At 50.2% G+C, this 17,910-nt stretch overlaps 3 protein-coding genes across 5 annotated transcripts; all 3 read right to left on the reverse strand.

The window, feature by feature from the left end:
- Positions 1–143: 143 nt before the first annotated feature.
- LOC130204289 (cytochrome P450 20A1) lies at positions 144–3,666 on the reverse strand. Its single transcript, XM_056430896.1, has 13 exons — positions 3,496–3,666; positions 3,205–3,254; positions 2,845–3,011; positions 2,621–2,766; positions 2,365–2,532; positions 2,188–2,266; positions 1,714–1,823; positions 1,571–1,628; positions 1,361–1,481; positions 1,092–1,203; positions 921–985; positions 746–835; positions 144–647 (listed from the first exon to the last, which is right to left on the reverse strand). Exons 1-13 carry the CDS (start codon positions 3,565–3,567, stop codon positions 497–499), a joined length of 1,389 nt encoding a protein of 462 aa, XP_056286871.1. The 5' UTR covers positions 3,568–3,666; the 3' UTR covers positions 144–496.
- A 449-nt stretch (positions 3,667–4,115) lies between these two features.
- Positions 4,116–8,695, reverse strand: LOC130204263 (transmembrane protein 237B-like). Its single transcript, XM_056430834.1, has 14 exons — positions 8,132–8,695; positions 7,970–8,005; positions 7,094–7,125; positions 6,968–6,981; positions 6,825–6,890; positions 6,229–6,357; positions 5,962–6,061; positions 5,716–5,876; positions 5,499–5,634; positions 5,072–5,263; positions 4,799–4,872; positions 4,608–4,695; positions 4,402–4,523; positions 4,116–4,309 (listed from the first exon to the last, which is right to left on the reverse strand). Exons 1-14 carry the CDS (start codon positions 8,150–8,152, stop codon positions 4,245–4,247), a joined length of 1,236 nt encoding a protein of 411 aa, XP_056286809.1. The 5' UTR covers positions 8,153–8,695; the 3' UTR covers positions 4,116–4,244.
- Positions 8,696–8,793: 98 nt separating this feature from the next.
- Positions 8,794–17,750, reverse strand: mpp4b (MAGUK p55 scaffold protein 4b). Of its 3 annotated transcripts, XM_056430832.1 has the most exons (23): positions 17,577–17,750; positions 17,346–17,454; positions 16,580–16,708; positions 16,373–16,494; positions 16,180–16,284; positions 16,017–16,100; positions 15,319–15,444; positions 12,908–12,989; positions 12,628–12,713; positions 12,370–12,444; positions 12,109–12,305; positions 11,793–11,851; positions 11,667–11,684; positions 11,545–11,586; positions 11,431–11,451; positions 11,307–11,321; positions 11,062–11,103; positions 10,828–10,983; positions 10,654–10,734; positions 10,472–10,565; positions 9,832–9,940; positions 9,607–9,741; positions 8,794–9,476 (listed from the first exon to the last, which is right to left on the reverse strand). In XM_056430832.1, the coding sequence occupies exons 3-23, from the start codon at positions 16,647–16,649 to the stop codon at positions 9,288–9,290; spliced, it is 1,908 nt and encodes a 635-aa protein (XP_056286807.1). In that variant the 5' UTR covers positions 16,650–16,708; positions 17,346–17,454; positions 17,577–17,750; the 3' UTR covers positions 8,794–9,287. The 3 variants fall into 3 exon arrangements, with proteins under 3 accessions (XP_056286807.1, XP_056286806.1, XP_056286808.1); XM_056430831.1 differs by having other exon boundaries at positions 16,580–17,454; positions 17,577–17,749; XM_056430833.1 differs by having other exon boundaries at positions 16,207–16,284; positions 16,580–17,454; positions 17,577–17,743.
- Positions 17,751–17,910: the final 160 nt, after the last annotated feature.

The raw sequence follows: 17,910 nt of genomic DNA on the forward strand, positions 1-17,910 counted from the left end.
TAATAATGAATTCAATTGTAAATGACCATATGAAGGCTGAAACCGGTGGCACTCCTATTCCAACTCTGAAACAAATGAAACATTCTTTATGTGGAGGAAACTTACTGCTTAGGGGAAATAAAATTAAAAGCATGACACAACACTCATATTAAACATATTTATATGTAAGATGCAACAGTGGTGTTTGGGGGGGGGGGGGGGGAGTGGATTGTCTAAGTGCCACGTGAGACGTATAGAGCTGCAAGAGGAATTATAGAAAAACATTTAGCAGCACAAATTGTTTTTCTCTACATTAAAACTACAGGAAGTGCAAATCTGACCTGAGAACAGACAACGTGACAACGTGCAGCCTCAGAATAATGTGATGAGTGACTGACATAAAAAAGACAGGAGTTATTGAGAGAGACTAGTTCTCTGACAAACTTTGCTGCTCCTTTAATTACGATGAATTCTTCTCTAGAAATACGACTTGTCCGCTTTATTTATTTTTTTAAGATTAGCTTCTTCTGCCGACGGTGATCCAGGTTTCTTCCTTGGGCGTGGACACCAGCTCAGACCGGACCTCCGCCACCTGCCCCTTCAGCCCGTGGAGCTTCAGCGGGCGCACCAGCGTGCTGAGCAGGACGGCGGCGACGGTGTAGGCGAAGCTGGGGAAACAAAGACAGTTGATCCTGATCCTTTCGTCCAGCTCCCCAAAACCATCTTGCAGCGGCTCCAGCGTCACGGTGTGGGTGTGGGTGTTTACCTGAGCTCCGGGCACGTTTGATTCCCCGAGAAGCCGAGCAGACGGAAGCTCTCCTCCACCGATTCCTCCTCAAATCGATCCGGGTCAAACCTGAGGGATGAGTTCAGGGAGTTATGGGACAGCCACCCGTGAAATGTTGATGATGGGAACCAGGAGTGTGGATCAAAGGGGGAACCTGTATGGGGTGCTCCAGGTGTCAGAGTCCTGCAGGACCACCCCCAACGCGTAGATGACCAAAGTCTGAAATATACGTCAAGGAAAAATACTTTTCATAACCTCTTTGATTATGTATTCATCGTGCATGGTTCTTGTTCCCCTCGAGCTGAGACGAAGAGGAACCGGATACCTCTTTGGGGATGACGTGCTGGTCGACTTTGCCCTCCACCCCCTGGAGCCGAGCCGCGACGGGGGTCAGCTTGGCGGTCCTCACCGTCTCGTTGAGGACCCGCTGGCAGTATCTGTCCAAGGGCAGGAACGTGAGACCGAGGTCGTGGAGCACACCCTCCTTTAAGTTAGGCTCTTAAACCACGACTCTGTGCTACACTCAAATTGGACCAATTCCAGATGTGTGTTCTGAGACGTGTGAGACGTGAAACCAGGTCTGAAGGTTCTCACCTGAGCTCGGGGATTTTGTCCAAGGAAACTGGGTCTGATCCCAAAACCTCGTCCAGCTCCTTGTACAGTTTGTCCTGAACTTCCTCCGAGGTGGACAGGAAGTGAAGCGCCCAGATGCAAACTGCAAAGGAGCATTTGGGGTTTTTATTTCTGGTTCTAGTTATTTATTTATTTCTTCGTGCACACGTTGTTTTGATCGTCGTCACTCACGGTTGGCGGTGATGACGCATCCGGCCAGAGTGAAGACCATGCAGTCTTCCATGACCTCAAACAAGCAGAAAACACACACGTATCATGTGACTGCTTCTCTTTTGGTAACCAGGGCGACCGCTCGGCGCTCATCGGTGCTCGCCTCTCTCTGTGAGGCCGGCCTGCAGCAGAGCGTCGACGAACGCCGTCTGCTTCCTCTGGGCTTTTCTCTCCTTGGCCACCGACAGCAGCATGGCCTCCATCTCCGACCGCGCTGAGAGAGATCAGGGAGAGCAAACACAAACATGGAGTCGCTTGACATCAGATAACTTTTCACTTTCATTCAGCGTGAACACACCAGAGGTTTTTTTAAAAGACGCCGTTCCCAGCGTGCGTCCCGCTCTCCGGCTTTGAGATAAGTCTTTAAACCTGAACAGATACTGAAAGTGTTGGTTCTGCACCGTCTGCATCTGCTCCAAGAGATCCCGCCTGAGCCTCTGCAAACTTTCCCTCCCGTTTCGTGGCAGCTGAGACGACAGCAGAAGCCCGACGGCGCTCCCACGCGTCAACAGAGAGAACCCGAGCCACTCGACCCAGAGACCCAGAGAGTATGACAATCACTCGGTGCAGAGCCTCACCCGTCTCATAGTGCCCTCTTCTGCTGGAGCTCTTCTCCAGGGAGCCGTCCAAGTAGCCTTTTCCAATTTCTGACCAGATCTGGTTGGGAAAACTCAACTCAAGTGACCCGTTTCAACTCAGCAGACATGGAAGAAGACGGCGACGGCAGCAGCTGCCCCAGGGGGTCGGCGTCTCACCGCGTTGTGGTTCTTGCGGAAGGAGAGCACCTTGGCGTCGTCCCCGAAGCTCTCGCCCAGAGCCAGCTGGGTGACGGTCTTCATGGCCAGACCCAGCAGGTGGGCGCACAGCGGGGTGTGCTGGGACTCCGGGAACGACCGCCACTTTCCCAGCAGCTCCTCCGCCAGCTGCGTACGACAAGAAGGATTCGGGAAATATACACCCCCCCCCCCCCCCCCCCGCACGAATGCGAGTGAATGCGACCGAGACACGGACCTTGAGCATCAGCGGGAAGTTGCTCTTCAGCGTGGCGTTCACGGCGTTCTCGTACACCTTTCTCCTCATCACCGCCTCAGCCGCGTCGCCGCCCGCCCCCAACCGGTAACCCAGCAGCGACTTCAGCATCGTCTCGAAGGAGTCGGCTGAGGAGAGAGGAATAAGAGGCTTTTTTAACCCAGAGAGGGAGGCCTCCATCAGTGAGATCACAGCGGCGCACTGACTGGTGCGGTTGGGGTTGATGTGCTGCCGGAGCTGCTGCACGGCGCCCAGGCTGACCACCTGCCGGCCGCCGAACCAGAAGGACGCCACGGAGCCGAACTCCCAATGCAGGCTGACGAGGAACTCGTGCAGACCGCCTCGGCTCACGATGTCCTGCAGGTTCCCGTCCCTGAGAGAGCAGACGGTGTCTGTAACAGGTGCATTGGCTGCATGCGGCCCTCTCTATTCTAGACGTGTCAACGGCACACATCTGGATGACGTACTACACATTATAAGCATCACAACTGTCATCATATTAGATTTTTCTTGAATGAATGTTACGGAATGAAAAGCTGCTTGTTTCAGGTGACGGTGCTACTTACTTCTCATCTGTAGGGTTGAGACCCGGGATGCCAGAGGCCGTTCTGGATGACTGGGGAAGTATTTAAGAGATTTCATATATTTCCACATGACAGTAAACACATTTCTCCTTATTCCTTTCCCAGTAGAAGTTATAGTGTTTCATTCAGTTTTGTGGAATCACATTTAAATAAATGGAAGCGTGATGCTTCACGTGACACAGTCAGTCGCACTCGTCACATGATGCATCCTCGAGGTCACCGGTGAGCGGTCACGGTAGATCGATCGCTCCGTGACGTCACCTAACGACTCACCGGGTACAAGTACAACACGGCGGCGACCAGCGCGATGACAAAGGTCACGGCGAAGATGGCAAAGTCCAGCATGACCTCCTTTGTGAAACAAGGGGGGCTTAGCTCACTTCTCAAGAAGAAGACTCGTCTCCACGTCAACAGAAACCGAACGTGCAAAGATGGCCGCTCTGGGCTCGACTGCGCGGTCTGGATCGCAGGCAGAGCGAACGAGTCGAACCCAGAAGTAGTCGATTCTCCGTCTCTACAGTTCGATCCCGCATTTCACCTGTATTCATGTGATACATCTTACATTTATGCACATTATTGTATATAATGAAGACTTATGGGAGATATACATGTAGAATTAAGTATAAGTACACATCACATATTATATGGCCTGCTTTTTTATCTTTATTTAATTTTCTTATTTGTTTTATTGTGTTCATCTAAAACTGTGTTTTGTACTTTGTTCTTTCAACTGTTGGAATGTGTTTGGCCCTTCTTATTGCTAAATTGTTTTAATTGACTTTGTACAATATAAATACACTTTATTTCCTTACTTACATTCAGCTTGTAAACTAAACGTGTTTTACGCATGAGCACATCATCCCTTTAGTATGCAATAAAGAGCCGTTGTTGGATTTGTTGGATAAATATTTATAAAGAGACGAGCACGTTCACGTTTCCAAAATACAAAAATAATCTAAAATACATTCAGAGGTCACAAAGATATGTGCAAAATGACATGAAGCTGTCCAGTTGTTTTTTCCTCAGGCGGTCATCTCTGATTGGTCCTCTGGCTTCAGAGGTTCCAGCCTCATGGACTCCAGATACTCTGAGGAACAACAACAAGATAATCAAATCATCTTTTCTTGCTTTTAAAAGTTGGCTTTGCGGTGTCCCACCCAGACGGCTCTCCTCCCTCACCGTGAGTGAAGTCCGTCTCTGGTCGGGTGGAGATGAAGATCCAGGCCAGCCCCACCAGCACCGCCACCACCAGGTTCACCGTCACCCACGGGTGCAGAATCTGGTGCTCCGACCCTGGGGGCCTGGAGAAAAGAAGAGGAATACAAAAAAAGGAAGAGTTTGATGTTTTAAAGATAGAAGCATCCAGCGGGTGCAGAGATCCTCACCATAACGTGGCGTTGCGGTCTGGGTAAAGGTGGATCCGATCGCTGGTCATCTGCTGGCTCAGAGAGAGGACGAGCGCCGAGAAATACACTGCAGGGAGGAAACACAGAGCGTGAGGAGACACCCGGCCCGACAGGCACAGCACCGTGGCAACGCGTTGCTCGGCAACACGTTGCTCGGCAACACGACTCACAGAAGGAGGCGAGGGCGACGGGGTTCAGTGTGAGGAGCTCTTGGAGAGCCGTGGAGCTTTTGGCCAAGTTCACTCTGAAAACATACAAACGTTTTTATTCTTTCAGCTCGTGTTTGTGTATTTTTACACACAAATACATTCTAGTGCCCAGCTTCACGTTTTATTTGCATTCATTTGTTAGCTTGAACATTTACATCCATCCATGCGACGATGGATCTTTATTTTAAAGAAACACTAGGTCCTTTAGACTTTGAGTTGTATATTTCGGCGGACCTGTCGAAGGCGGCCACCGTGCTGACGGCGAGCAGCATGTAGAGCAGGCTCTGGGCGGGGTACGCCAGGCGGTGGTACTGCTCCAGCAGGTTGGACAGAGCGGTGAGCTGCTGCCCGGCCAGCATGTACACCACCACCATGTTCCACATGGCGCAGCCCGCCAGGGCGCCGTGGCAACACAGACCCAACACCCTGCACCAACAGGGGGGAGGAGACATTTAGGGAAGGGGAGGAGACATTTAGGGAAGGGGAGGAGACATTTAGGGAAGGGGAGGAGACATTTAGAGAAGAGGAGGAGACATTTAGGGAAGGGGAGGAGACATTTAGGGAACGGGAGGAGACATTTAGGGAAGGGGAGGAGACATTTAGGGAAGGGGAGGAGACGCTCCAGCGTTCCTGCCGCGGTACAAGGCGGTCCTCCCGTCACCTGAAGCCCTCGTGCACTCTGAGCGACACGTCCCTGGTGGTCCAGAGCGGCCTCATGTGCTGGAAGTCGGCCGCCGCGCTGTCCGCCTGGTCGCTGGTCTTCCTCCAGTCGGAGCGCTCGGCGGCCTGGAAACCTTCTGCAGGTGAAGAAACACGCAGGTGTTACCGGTCCAGCCGCCCGGCGGACTCGACCGCACCTCCCGCCGTCCGCTACTCACTCTTCCTCTCCACGAAGACTTTCCCCACCGGCTGGCTCTGACCCAGCGGGGCCGAGAACAGGGAGTGCTGGGGGATCGCGGGAGGAGGGCCGTCGGTGATGTCGTCCTCTTCCACGTCCAGCTCGTTGTTGGGAAGCTGCGATTCAACAACTTTTGACTTCCTGAAGTGACAAGAAGAGAAGAATGCACCACATGAGAGACTTTGAACGCATCACGAGATAATTCCAGCACTTGTTCTCTTCTTACTTTTTCCTTTTGGCTTTCTTGACCACTTCTTCTCCGTCGGTGGTCTGATCCGCCGCGCCTCCGTTCACCAGGTCGGCCTGGTCGTCGTCCAGATCTGAAACTAGGAGTTCACACATCTGTAAATGCGACGCACATTGGCCATCGTGGCAGTTTTAAGAGCGAAATTATGTTCTTGCATCACATCTGTGAAGATGAAACCACATTTGAAGGCCAGTAGAACGACACAGCAGCGTTGACGGGCCTCTCCTTAAAGTCCTCAGGCGTTACCTAAAGTGGCTGCTTTCTTTTTCCTCCTCCTCCTCTGAGGCGGTGCCTCCGTTCCGGGTTCGAGGGACAGCTGCTCTCCGATATCCGACTCCCTCTGGCCGCCGAGGCCTCCCATTGCCATCCCATGATCTGAGAGGGAGAAGGAATGAAGACAGAATGAAGACAGAACAGAGGAATGAAGACAGAACAAAGGAATGAAGACAGAACAAAGGAATGAAGACAGAACAAAGGAATGAAGACAGAATGAAGGAATGAAGAAAGAACGAAGGAATGAAGAAAGAACAGAGGAATGAAGACAGAGCAAAGGAATGAAGACAGAACGAAGGAATGAAGAAAGAACAAAGGAATGAAGACAGAACAAAGGAATGAAGACAGAACAAAGGAATGAAGACAGAATGAAGGAATGAAGACAGAACGAAGGAATGAAGAAAGAACAGAGGAATGAAGACAGAACAAAGGAATGAAGACAGAACAAAGGAATGAAGACAGAACGAAGGAATGAAGAAAGAACGAAGGAATGAAGAAAGAACAAAGGAATGAAGACAGAGCGCTCCCATGCAGCCCTCAACATGCTGCACAGATGCATCGATGCGTACCGCTCAGGTCGTCTCCTCCGCTCGCCTCCTTCCTCACCCTCTTCTTCTTCGGTTTCAGAACTTCTCCTGGACGAGGGGACGAACACATTAAATTTAATTAAATCAAGAGCTTTCAGTAAAAACACGAGATGTACTCGACTCACCGGCTGCGTCTTGACTTCGTGTTTGCACACGTCCGGGGAAAAAAGAGAAGAAGTCATTTGACTGTTAAATGAAATTCTGAAGACCGAGACATGATTACGTCACGGCGTGAACACACGGACACCGACCTCGGCGTCGTGGGAAGAGTTCGCTGTCCTCGCTAAGAGAGGAAAGAAGAAGCACGAGTCAGGCTTTGTTTGTATGTTTCAGTTTAAAAGAACCTCAATGGAATCACGATTTAATTAGTCCAATTAAATAAATTCAGCAGGTTACCAAAGTTACATTTTTGACTTTTTAAGGCAAATCAATATGAAACTTCTTCATGAGGCCCCGTTGGGATGACAGGAGGTCGAGGTCAACACAGTGCAAGGAGTTATTGATGTTTCTGTATGGATTTTGTCAGCATCAGCATCTGGTTTCATCTCTCAGGCGATGCTCGTCATAAACACCCAACAGATTATACTGTATTGTCCCCACGTGCACTCAGACAACTTCTAAGGTGGTTTTTAATTACATGTCGGGGATTGATAGGTGACAATTAACGTAGAAAGTGTTATATAATTATAGTTATATAATACTTGAGGTGAGACATCACTACTTTGCATTAATCTACGAAATCGACTCAAACACAACTTTCTCTATTTCTTCCAAATCTACAAATTTCTACAAATGTTCAAGGTGTAAAACCGAGAAAAATAGTGAATCTACAATCAAATTCTTAGTTTAATTCCATTTTATACTGCACATTCTTCAGTTTATTCCAACTTGTATTTAGTAAAACTACCACATATGTCATACTAACATTTTGTTTGAAAGTTACTTTAATTCTCTTTATTATTTCAGTTATAATAATTATAAATGGAGTAGCTTGTATTTATCTAAGCAGTATATTAGCTACATGTCACGCGGCCAATAGGCGGCTGGTTGTAATAGAGGGCAACACTTTAACATTGAGCAACACGAAGGAAATAATGTCTCACAACACCTGGAGTTAAAGGTCTTACCTGAGGAAGAGGCGGGAGTTCCCTGGTTCGCATTGTCTATATAGTAAAAACAAAGCAACAGTTAAGTTTAAACCAATAATTAAATCGCTCGCGCTACTGTTATCTAGGTTAACGGTTACTGTAAAGTCAAAGTTACCGTTAGAAATGAGAAGTGAACGTTACCTTTGAGCCTCCCGCATCCATTTTATACACTTTCTCCAACAAGGGCGCCTTTAAATATTCATCCAGTTAAATAATATTTTGTGAATTCGTATATTTAAACCACTACAGCCGTTTAAAAGTGAGTAAACTCAGTTACTTCTTTTTATAATCTTTTAGTTTGTTTATGATCTGCGAGCGAAGGTTTTACACGGATGCATTTAAGCGTCGGACACATGACTTCCTGTATCTTCAAAATAAAAGCAGCAATACAGCGAAACCAAACAGAATACAAGTAATGCATTAATTTATTAATAATGAGAAGTAGTTTGTTAATGTAACACACGGGTACACATTAAAAGAGTAATGCTTTCATTGCATAATTGTACTTTATTTGTTTTAATGAAATGATAGAAAGTGTAGTTTAAACACTCTTTACACACCGCGAGAGAGGAGTTTTAGCCGGATTATTTTAAGCGTCGGACACATTACTTCCCGTATCTTCAAAATAAAAGCTTCTTTTACAAAGTAACCAACAAGATGAATAAACTTCATAAATCAAGTAATAAATAACTATCAGAAGTGGTTTATTAATGTAACAAACAAGTATAAATATTACATTATCAGCCCTTTGCTTAAACTTTAGCATATTATCAAATTGTTTAATAAAATAAGGACACAAAGTGTAATTTTTGTGCCAAACTGTTTTTTTTATTATTAATGGTTAATAAATCTTTGGTATGCAATGAAATAGTTTAAGCGACAGCAAACCACAAAATAAATTACACAAATTCGGCATGAAAAACAAAACATAACAATAAACAACTTTGCTTTCGAGCATGTAAACATTAATTGGAAAAACATATATTCTTTGTTGCAGGCCTTGTGTAAAAGAGAAAGTAGCAGGGCAAGAATGATCTGCCTCTAATAATAATAATAATAATAAGTAAACAATTTCACGTATTTCTTTGGGCTCAAGCGCTCCATACTTATCTAGTAATCAGGTCTAGTACCCTAAGTAACAACATATTTAATGGATGTCATGCCCTACCACCCTAAAACATAACATTTAATTTGCATGTTAAGATTTCACAGTCAGGAATCTGTGAAAAGAAAAAGAAAATAATTGCTGCCATGGTAACAGTGGTCTCGTTTCCCTTCGCCTCCTCCTCCTCCTCTCTCACGTGGCCGTGGGTCGTATCCAGCTGGCCGGCAGCCACTGCGGCTCGTCCTGCGACTTCCTGACGGCCGTCAGCAGCTGGACGCACGAGTCCTGCAGCTCGTCGTTGACGATCACGCCGTCGAAGAACTGCGAGAAGTGGGACTCGACCTTCCGGGAGGCTTCTTCCATCTCCTGGAAGTCTTCCTCCTGTGGGAGGAAAGGGAAGTAGAGTCTGTTATATTGATTTAAAACACACTCGTTCTCTAACATCTGTTTTAAATGTTCATCCTGAAGTAAGAAACGCTGACATAGGACAGAAGAATACGTATGCCTTTACTTTGAAGGGGCGGCTGGCGTAGCAGCTGGTGGTGATGAGCGAGTCCCGCCGGGTCTCCTTGAGGCGCTCCTGCGAGGGCGGCTTCACGTAGACGATGTACGCCCTCAGCTCGTGGTTCCTCACCGCCTGAATGGCCTGAAGGAACAAAGGGAGCGTCTCATCCAAGCGTCTGTGCAGCAGTTGGTGGTATTCTGAAGATGAAGATCAATCCTCCGCTGCTCTTACATTCGGATCGATGTCCATAACGCAGATCTTCCCGCTGGTTAGAACTTCCCTCACAGACTCCATGCTGGTGCCGTACAGATTCCCATTGTACTCCCCGTAATCCAGAAACCTGCACGACATCATCGCGTTGATGCTTTATGCATTTTATAAATATAGTGAGAGCTTATGTAGCATCAGCAGAGTTCAGATTTGACATTTTTGTGTCAAACTAATTTTCACCGTGGGCCTCAAAGGTTGTAAATACAACGTAAAAAAGTATAAACTACTCAAACATGTTGTTAAATAACTCTTTACATTTGATTATTGTTTATTTAAGTGTAGAAATATCGTACATAAGAAAAATTCTCGAATATTATCACGTAAATCCATTTAATTTAAAAGGATATATATATATATTTTTTTTTTTTAAAGAAAAGGTGATCATATGTCTTTCAAGCTATCATACAATGACGTGGTGGGCCTTGTGTTCGACGCCTGTGCTTTAAAGCCTCCGTCATTGTGTTGAGTGTCATGTTGCAGACAGGAAACAGCTCATAAATACGTTGTTACATTCAGTAATCGAGCGTGAGCATGTTGTGTTCAGGCTCTCCGAGTCTCCGCTACAGTCGGCCTGCGTGATGCACAGCAGGGGCAGCCGTACCTGTTGTTGTAAACCATGTTGTCGAACATCTCTCTGCTGGTGAAGTGATATTCTCGGCCGGACTCCTCGTATCCTTTGGGTGCTCTCGTGGTGTCTGGAGAGGGAACACACGTCGCTGTCCCTTTAAAGAGCGTCTCTCGGTTTGAGTTGAGGTCGTGTGGATGAGAATGACGTGAACGTACGCGGCACGGCTCCCTGGAAGACGTTGGGGTTCATGTCAATCAGGCGCCTCCGGAGTTCATTCACGCCGACCCCGGACGGACCTGAGGCGCGACAACACGTCCGAGTCATGAATTCAACGTCTGAAAAATGTCCTGTTGAGCTGTGAGACTCATTGCATCGGCCTACAACCGCACCGAGGAGGGCGATGAGGCGCTGTGCGTCCTGCGGGTGGCGCCGGTAGCGCACCACCTCCTCGTAGGGGCAGCTGCTGGGGCAGCGGGCGAGGCAGGACGGCTGGGTGGTCCTGTGAGACCGGCGCCGGCACAGACGCAGGCTGCGGCGGAACCCCGCTGAGAGACACGCGGGAGTGAATGGTGACGTGTGCAAAACCACATGGGACATCGGTGAAACGTGAAGATATAACTCACCCAAATAGATCCCATCAAGGCTGCTGCAGAAGTCATCCTCCTCTGGGAGAAGAGGAACACATACATATCGGATCATATCTCATGACAGTAAATATGTTAAAAACTATTTGAGGGACCAAATAAAAAAAAGAATGAATTCCTCCGATAGAGAAAAATAACTTTATATGAAAGGAAAAACATTAAAATGCACGACGTGAAATTAAAGATGCAAATGAAGCGGTTGAAGCTGAGTGAGGCTCTCTCACCTTCCCGGAGCTCCTCTGACAGTCGGCCGGCCGGAGGAGAGTTTGGAGAGAGAAGCCATCACAAATGTTTCAGCCGCAGAGACACAGAGCGCTCGGACCGGACGACCCCCACAGACTCACCTACCACAGTCAAACGCCCCCTCGTCTGACGGACGTGGAACACACGTGGGGGAGGAGTTAAAGCAGCGCACCAGAGACGTGCAGCATGGTCACACATCAGGGGTCAGGTGAGCTTTACCTGCTTCCAGGCATCTCTCATCGATGGCCAGCATGTCTTCCTCTGTGGGGGATAAGCAGAGTGTTTACATGTGTACGACAGCAAATAGATAGTGTGAGAGGTGAGATCTGAGATCTGCTTACCTTCCTCTACAGTGCTCACTTCAGTGGGGGGGGGGGGGGGGACACACACACGGACACACACACAACGCACATGTGAAACCAGGCGGTAGAGATCAACTGTGGAACGGTTCCAAGAGGAGAACTCACGGGTCTGTGTGCAGGCATGAGGATGATACGGCTGAGACCACCAGAACTCCCTCTGCTTCCTGACATCAGTTTACACACATCGTCAGCTGCTAGAGTCACAACATCCTGACACGAGCTTCAAAGTCCACAAACTAAATATACTCAATTACAAATGATGTAAAACAGAAAAAGCGTTAACATTTCATAAGTGACTGTACGACTGCTTGTGATTAAACACAACATTTAATATTAGAGAAGTTCAGTTAGTTCAAAGTAAAGCATCTGGATTATATAAAACTCTTTCCCCTCTCATAATATCTCCCATTAGTCTCTTGACCGTTTCAGCAAGCTGGCCGACGGGACGAGGCCGGCGCATGCCGCGTTGCTGGGCAGTTTCTTGGCCTGCCACCAGAGGGCGTCGGTCTGGTCCACGATCTCCAGGATGTCGCCTTTTCTGAAGCTCATCCCAGCGTCGGCGCAGGGGATGGCCGGGTCCTGCTGGGGGCTGTAGTCCACCATGGGCCTCACGTAGAGCTGGAGACAAGAGGGTCAGGGCTGTGTGTGTGTGTGTGTGTGTGTGTGTGTGAGGATGATTTACCATCGTCTGGTTGTGGACCGGCCTCTCTGTGATGGGGATGACCTTGAACATGATGGTGCCCTGCGACCTCGCTTGCTGATTGGTTGCAAAGAAACCAGAAGGATTAATTAGCGGATATTTAGACATTTTATTTTACTTAACGCTTATGCAGCAAAAAAAAAAATAACAGCTTCCTAAAACTGATAATATTACAGGTTAATAGTATTCTCTACTTTCTTCTTTAATTATTTTAGTAGAAAGGCAAAAGAAAAGACGCACCACGACCTGGATGACCTGCTCGGGTTCCAGCCCGTCCACAGGGAAACCGTTCACCTCGAGGACTCGGTCCCCTGCATGGAGCAGACCTACACACACACACACTTTGACTTTAAATTCAACATAATAAAAAGGTCAATGAGGTGAGAAAGGACAAATACAATAACAAGGGATCTCTTGATTGAGATAAAGCCAAATTGTAATCCTTCACAGGGCGGTTCTCTCTGAGTTTCACCGACACGTCATCAATAAAACTCTTTCGACGTGGAGACCAGAGGCTCACCGCTCCGCTCAGCCAGCCCTCCGTGAATCACCCGAGCGATGAAGATCTGCCCCGAGGTCTCGTTCCTCTTGATCGTCGCTCCCTGGAACAGAAGAGATGGAAGCGGAGTGAATAGAAGACGAGATGGTTGAAGTGACATTTTTTTAAAAGGCGACGTGACGGAACGGAGAGACGAGGAGACGGAGGACCAGGAGACGGAGGACGAGGAGACGGAGGACGAGGAGACGGAGGACGAGGAGACGGAGGACCAGGAGACAGGACGAGGAGACGGAGGACCAGGAGACGGAGGACCAGGAGACGGAGGACCAGGAGACGGAGGACCAGGAGACGGAGGACCAGGAGACGGAGGACCAGGAGACGGAGGACCAGGAGACGGAGGACGAGGACACGGAGGACCAGGAGACGGAGGACCAGGAGACGGAGGACCAGGAGACGGAGGACCAGGAGACGGAGGACCAGGAGACGGAGGACGAGGAGACGGAGGACCAGGAGACGGAGGACGAGGAGACGGAGGACCAGGAGACGGAGGACCAGGAGACGGAGGACCAGGAGACGGAGGACCAGGAGACGGAGGACCAGGAGACGGAGGACGAGGAGACGGAGGACCAGGAGACAGGACGAGGAGACGGAGGACCAGGAGACGGAGGACCAGGAGACGGAGGACGAGGAGACGGAGGACCAGGAGACGGAGGGGAGACGGAGGACCAGGAGACGGAGGACCAGGAGACGAGGACCAGGAGACGGAGGACCAGGAGACGGAGGACCAGGAGACGGAGGACAGGAGACGGAGGACCAGGAGACGGAGGACAGGAGACGGAGGACCAGGAGACGGAGGACCAGGAGACGGAGGACCAGGAGACGGAGGACCAGGAGACGGAGGACCAGGAGACGGAGGACCAGGAGACGGAGGACCAGGAGACGGAGGAGGACCAGGAGACGGAGGACCAGGAGACGGAGGACGAGGAGACGGAGGACCAGGAGACGGAGGACCAGGAGACGGAGGACCAGGAGACGGAGGACCAGGAGACGGAGGACGAGGAGACGGAGGACCAGGAGACGGAGGACCAGGAGACGGAGGACCAGGAGACGGAGGACCAGGAGACGGAGGACCAGGAGACGGAGGACGAGGAGACGGAGGACCAGGAGACGGAGGACGAGGAGACGGAGGACCAGGAGACGGAGGACCAGGAGACGGAGGACCAGGAGACGGAGGACCAGGAGACGGAGGACCAGGAGACGGAGGACGAGGAGACGGAGGACCAGGAGACGGAGGACGAGGACACGGAGGACCAGGAGACGGAGGACCAGGAGACGGAGGACGAGGACACGGAGGACCAGGAGACGGAGGACCAGGAGACGGAGGACCAGGAGACGGAGGACCAGGAGACGGAGGACGAGGAGACGGAGGACCAGGAGACGGAGGACCAGGAGACGAGACACGAGATGCTGATGGAGATCCTGAAATGAGACGGAGGCTCCGGGGTGAGATGGTCCACCACACGACGGAAGAGATGGAGGAACGCCACAAAGAGGGAGATAAACGTCGGCTACCCCCCCGCCAGCGGCTGCAGGTCAGCAGAGGACCAGGAAGTCCCTCTGGACACTCGTCCCTCTGGACACTCGTCCCTCACGCCGAGGAGCCGGTCCACCGCCTGAGTGAGGAGCGCCAGCGCCGCGGCGTTGTCCTGCACCGTGTCCGCCATCTCGTCCCCGAGCAGCCGGACGTCCTTGGTGCTGCTCTCCACGGAGCCGGCGGCGCGCAGCTCCTCCAGACTCCCCCGGGGGGGCGGGGCCACCGCGGGCGGGGGGGCGCACGGGACTCGGGGGGGCGGTGCGGACGCGAGGGCTTTGGCTGGAGGGGGGGGGGAGGCCCGGCTGGAGGGAGAAGGGGACGGCGAGCCACGGGGGAGACACCGTCCGCCGCCGTGCTCCTCGTCTCCACCGCCGCTCGGCCCTTTGATGACGTCGTCTCCCGTAAGTCAAAGACACGTTAACACCCAGGGTCTGAGATGAATGATGGAGGACGGATGGCGGGGGCTTTTCTTACCGATCAGAACCGAGCGGTGGGCCGACGGGGAGGCGGAGCTGTGAGACAACAGAGTCACTCGGGGGGAAACGGCGAGGACGCCGCTTCATCAGGAACATCAATGTTTAAGAACGCAGCGCGAGTCTTTCACTCCGTATTTATGTTTTATGTGCAACATCTTTTGAAAGTGATGGACAAAATAACAGAAACACAACTACAACTCATCACGTGACTGACGCTGAGCTCAGAGAACTTCTTCAACGCCTGTTTTCACAGAGATGGATGCAAAAGGACGGAGATCCCGTCCACATGTCGGCCTCGGCTCCGTTACTCCACCTGGCTCCGGGTTCTGATGCTCCACCCCCCTGAAGGCCGAGCGTCTCACCAGAGGCTGCTTGTTCTTCACCAGGCAGACGGTCCTCGTCGCCTCCTCCTCCTCGTCGTCCGGCATCGGCGGCAGCACCGGCTCGTAGTCCTTCTGGGCCACGGTGTCGTGGGCCGAGAGGAGCGCCTGCAAACACACGAGGGCCGACGGGTGTGTGTGTGGGATTTATTTTGTATTTATCAAAAATAAAAACGTCCGTCAGGCTTAAAAAAAGCATTTATTTCTGTCTTTGTTCAGCTTTTTAAAAGTTTATCAGCAAAAACTAAAATTACCCAAAAAATGGACATAGGCACCTCTAGAAAAGTAATAGTCGATCGAGGTTATAAAATCTATTGTTTGACTATTTCATCACACAAATAGAGAAGAACAATGCAGGAAGTTCCACTTTCACACGTATAGAGGCAACATGACTCCATCCCAACGTTCCTCCTGAAACACGACCAGGGACAAAGCCACCCTGGAAACACGCGGTACCTTTACTCAGCACTTTACTTTATTTACCCCCTGTATATTTAGTATTTAGTATTAGTATTTAGTTTTTTAGTATTGTGTTTTGTGTTTTATATTTACTTTCATTGATACTCTGATGTGCACCGCTGCTGTGATTTTTTAAATGTCCCCATTGTGTGACAAATAAAGGAATATCATATCATATTATATCATATATCATATATCATATCTCATATATCATATCATACCTGCAGGTGCGGCTGTCTCAGGAGGCCGTGGAGCTCCTTGGCGTCTTCGGAGCAGCCCGGCAGCGCTCGGATGTCCATCAGCAACTAAACAACAACAAACACATATCCACCATAAACACATCTGAATAAAGGGCGTCCACTAAATGAATCCCAGAACACACACGATGCCTGAAACCGTCTGAAGGGTGACCTGCAGAGAGAGTCTGGAGGCGTGGTCCAGAGCCGGTGCTGGAGAACCTCTCAGGAACCTCTGAAGAGCCTCGTACACCTGAAACCACAACGCCATCACATGTTGAGGACAAAACGTTCTCAACGTGACCTCGAGGGACCGGTTTCATCAATGTAAGCTGTGTGACCTTGAGCAGCGACTGCAGCCAGGAGGCGGTCAGCAGGCCGTGGAGGATCTGGGCTCCGTCGAGGTCCTGGTCCACGGAGCGCCTCACCTCCTGGATCACGTCGCTGAGGATCTGACGCAGGCCTGTGCACAGCAGGGGGCCGTCAGAGGTCGTAGAGGTCATCAGAGCAGAGCTCACCGTGCGGCTGCAGCGAGGGCCCATACGCACCGTGTTCTCCCAGCTCACAGTACGGGTTCAACGCCTGGGCCTCCACCGCCTGCCTCATGGTCATGGTCATGGGACCCCCCCCCCTCGACCTTTGACCCACACAGGGGGCTGACGAGGACCGGGAACAACCTGCAACGTGAAGTAAACACGGCGGTTTGTGTTTGTGGATCAGACGATCAATACAAACTCCTCACCGATTGATCACTTATCAACAGACATTAACTGGTTTTCAGAAGAAATAAGCAAATATTCTCTTATTTCAGCTTCTAAAATGTGAGGATTTGCTTTTGAAATGAAAAGAATAAGCAGCAGTGATCGAACAACACATTACGGATGTCAGCGTTGCCTCTGACGTTCCTGTAAAAACAAAGAAAACTACACATTACATCACATGAGGAACATTAATACCAACATCACAGATTCTCCCTTTGTGGTCATTTCATTGAAGAAAACTTTATTTTTGAGGGTTCACCACTTTCTAATAATATATAAATAAAACATTTACGAGATAAGAGGTGGTGGGGGGGGGGGGGTAATGGTGTGATGTCAACACGGTGCAGACCATAATCTCAAGTGTGTCAAGTCAGAGAAGAATCTCTTCATAAACCTCCATCTTTAATGCGATCAGGCTGTAAATAAACCATCACAACCACATTGGAAAGACTCGTGATGCGTTAAAGTGCAATAAGTTACAACGATAAATACAACAGGAGCTCCTCAAGTGGGAGGGCTGATCCCTGCGGCCTTCCTTCAAGCCTCCTCTTACCTTAAGTGTGAATCCTCAAGGATGCTCCAGCTTCTGTCCTCCAGCTGCAGACGGTTTAGCAGCAACACTTCACCAGGAACGTACAAAAGGTGGGGAATGTCCCCGAGCTCTGCAGGGAGGGAGAGGGAGAGAGAGAGAGAGAGAGAGAGAGAGGGTTGTAATCTCTCCCGATCCCACTTAATCCAAGTGAGCCGCCCGCCTCTGGCCACCGGAAGCCGGTTCCTCGCTCACCAGCTGGCTGCTGGCCGGCAAATCTCCTTATGGTTCAGGAGGAGGAGCCGAGGGGAGAGGAGTCGAGGGGAGACGAGAGGAGGAGGCGAGGGGAGAGGAGCCGAGGGGAGAGGAGCCGAGGGGAGACGAGAGGAGGCGAGGGGAGAGGACGCGGTTTAGGGGACAAGGGAAAAGGATTAAGGGATGACGAAGACGTGTGCATCCACTTCAGTCCGTATTCAAACTAATGAACAGATTTGGGGGGGGGGGGGGGTTCTCCTGGATGAATCCAAACACGATGTTCCCTCCTGACTTCTCGCGGTTCCCCGAACACTCACAGCATCTCTCTGACGAC

This window comes from Pseudoliparis swirei, chromosome 14 (assembly GCF_029220125.1).
Source record: "Pseudoliparis swirei isolate HS2019 ecotype Mariana Trench chromosome 14, NWPU_hadal_v1, whole genome shotgun sequence".
NCBI lineage: Eukaryota > Metazoa > Chordata > Actinopteri > Perciformes > Liparidae > Pseudoliparis > Pseudoliparis swirei.

Coding starts and splice junctions, on each gene's coding strand:
- LOC130204289 (XM_056430896.1), bottom strand. CDS start 3,567: ATGCTGGACTTTGCCATCTTCGCCGTGACCTTTGTCATCGCGCTGGTC. Junction 1,824..2,187: donor AAGAGGGCACTATGAGACGG/GTGAGGCTCTGC, acceptor GATCTCTCTCAG/CGCGGTCGGAGATGGAGGCC. Junction 1,629..1,713: donor AGGCCGGCCTCACAGAGAGA/GGCGAGCACCGA, acceptor TTCTGCTTGTTT/GAGGTCATGGAAGACTGCAT.
- LOC130204263 (XM_056430834.1), bottom strand. CDS start 8,152: ATGGATGCGGGAGGCTCAAAG. Junction 5,877..5,961: donor AAGAAAGCCAAAAGGAAAAA/GTAAGAAGAGAA, acceptor TTGTCACTTCAG/GAAGTCAAAAGTTGTTGAAT. Junction 5,635..5,715: donor AGTCTTCGTGGAGAGGAAGA/GTGAGTAGCGGA, acceptor CTTCACCTGCAG/AAGGTTTCCAGGCCGCCGAG.
- mpp4b (XM_056430832.1), bottom strand. CDS start 16,649: ATGACCATGACCATGAGGCAGGCGGTGGAGGCCCAGGCGTTGAACCCG. Junction 12,990..15,318: donor TGAAGAACAAGCAGCCTCTG/GTGAGACGCTCG, acceptor CTTCTGTTCCAG/GGAGCGACGATCAAGAGGAA. Junction 11,852..12,108: donor TCGGCCAGCTTGCTGAAACG/GTCAAGAGACTA, acceptor AACTGATGTCAG/GAAGCAGAGGGAGTTCTGGT.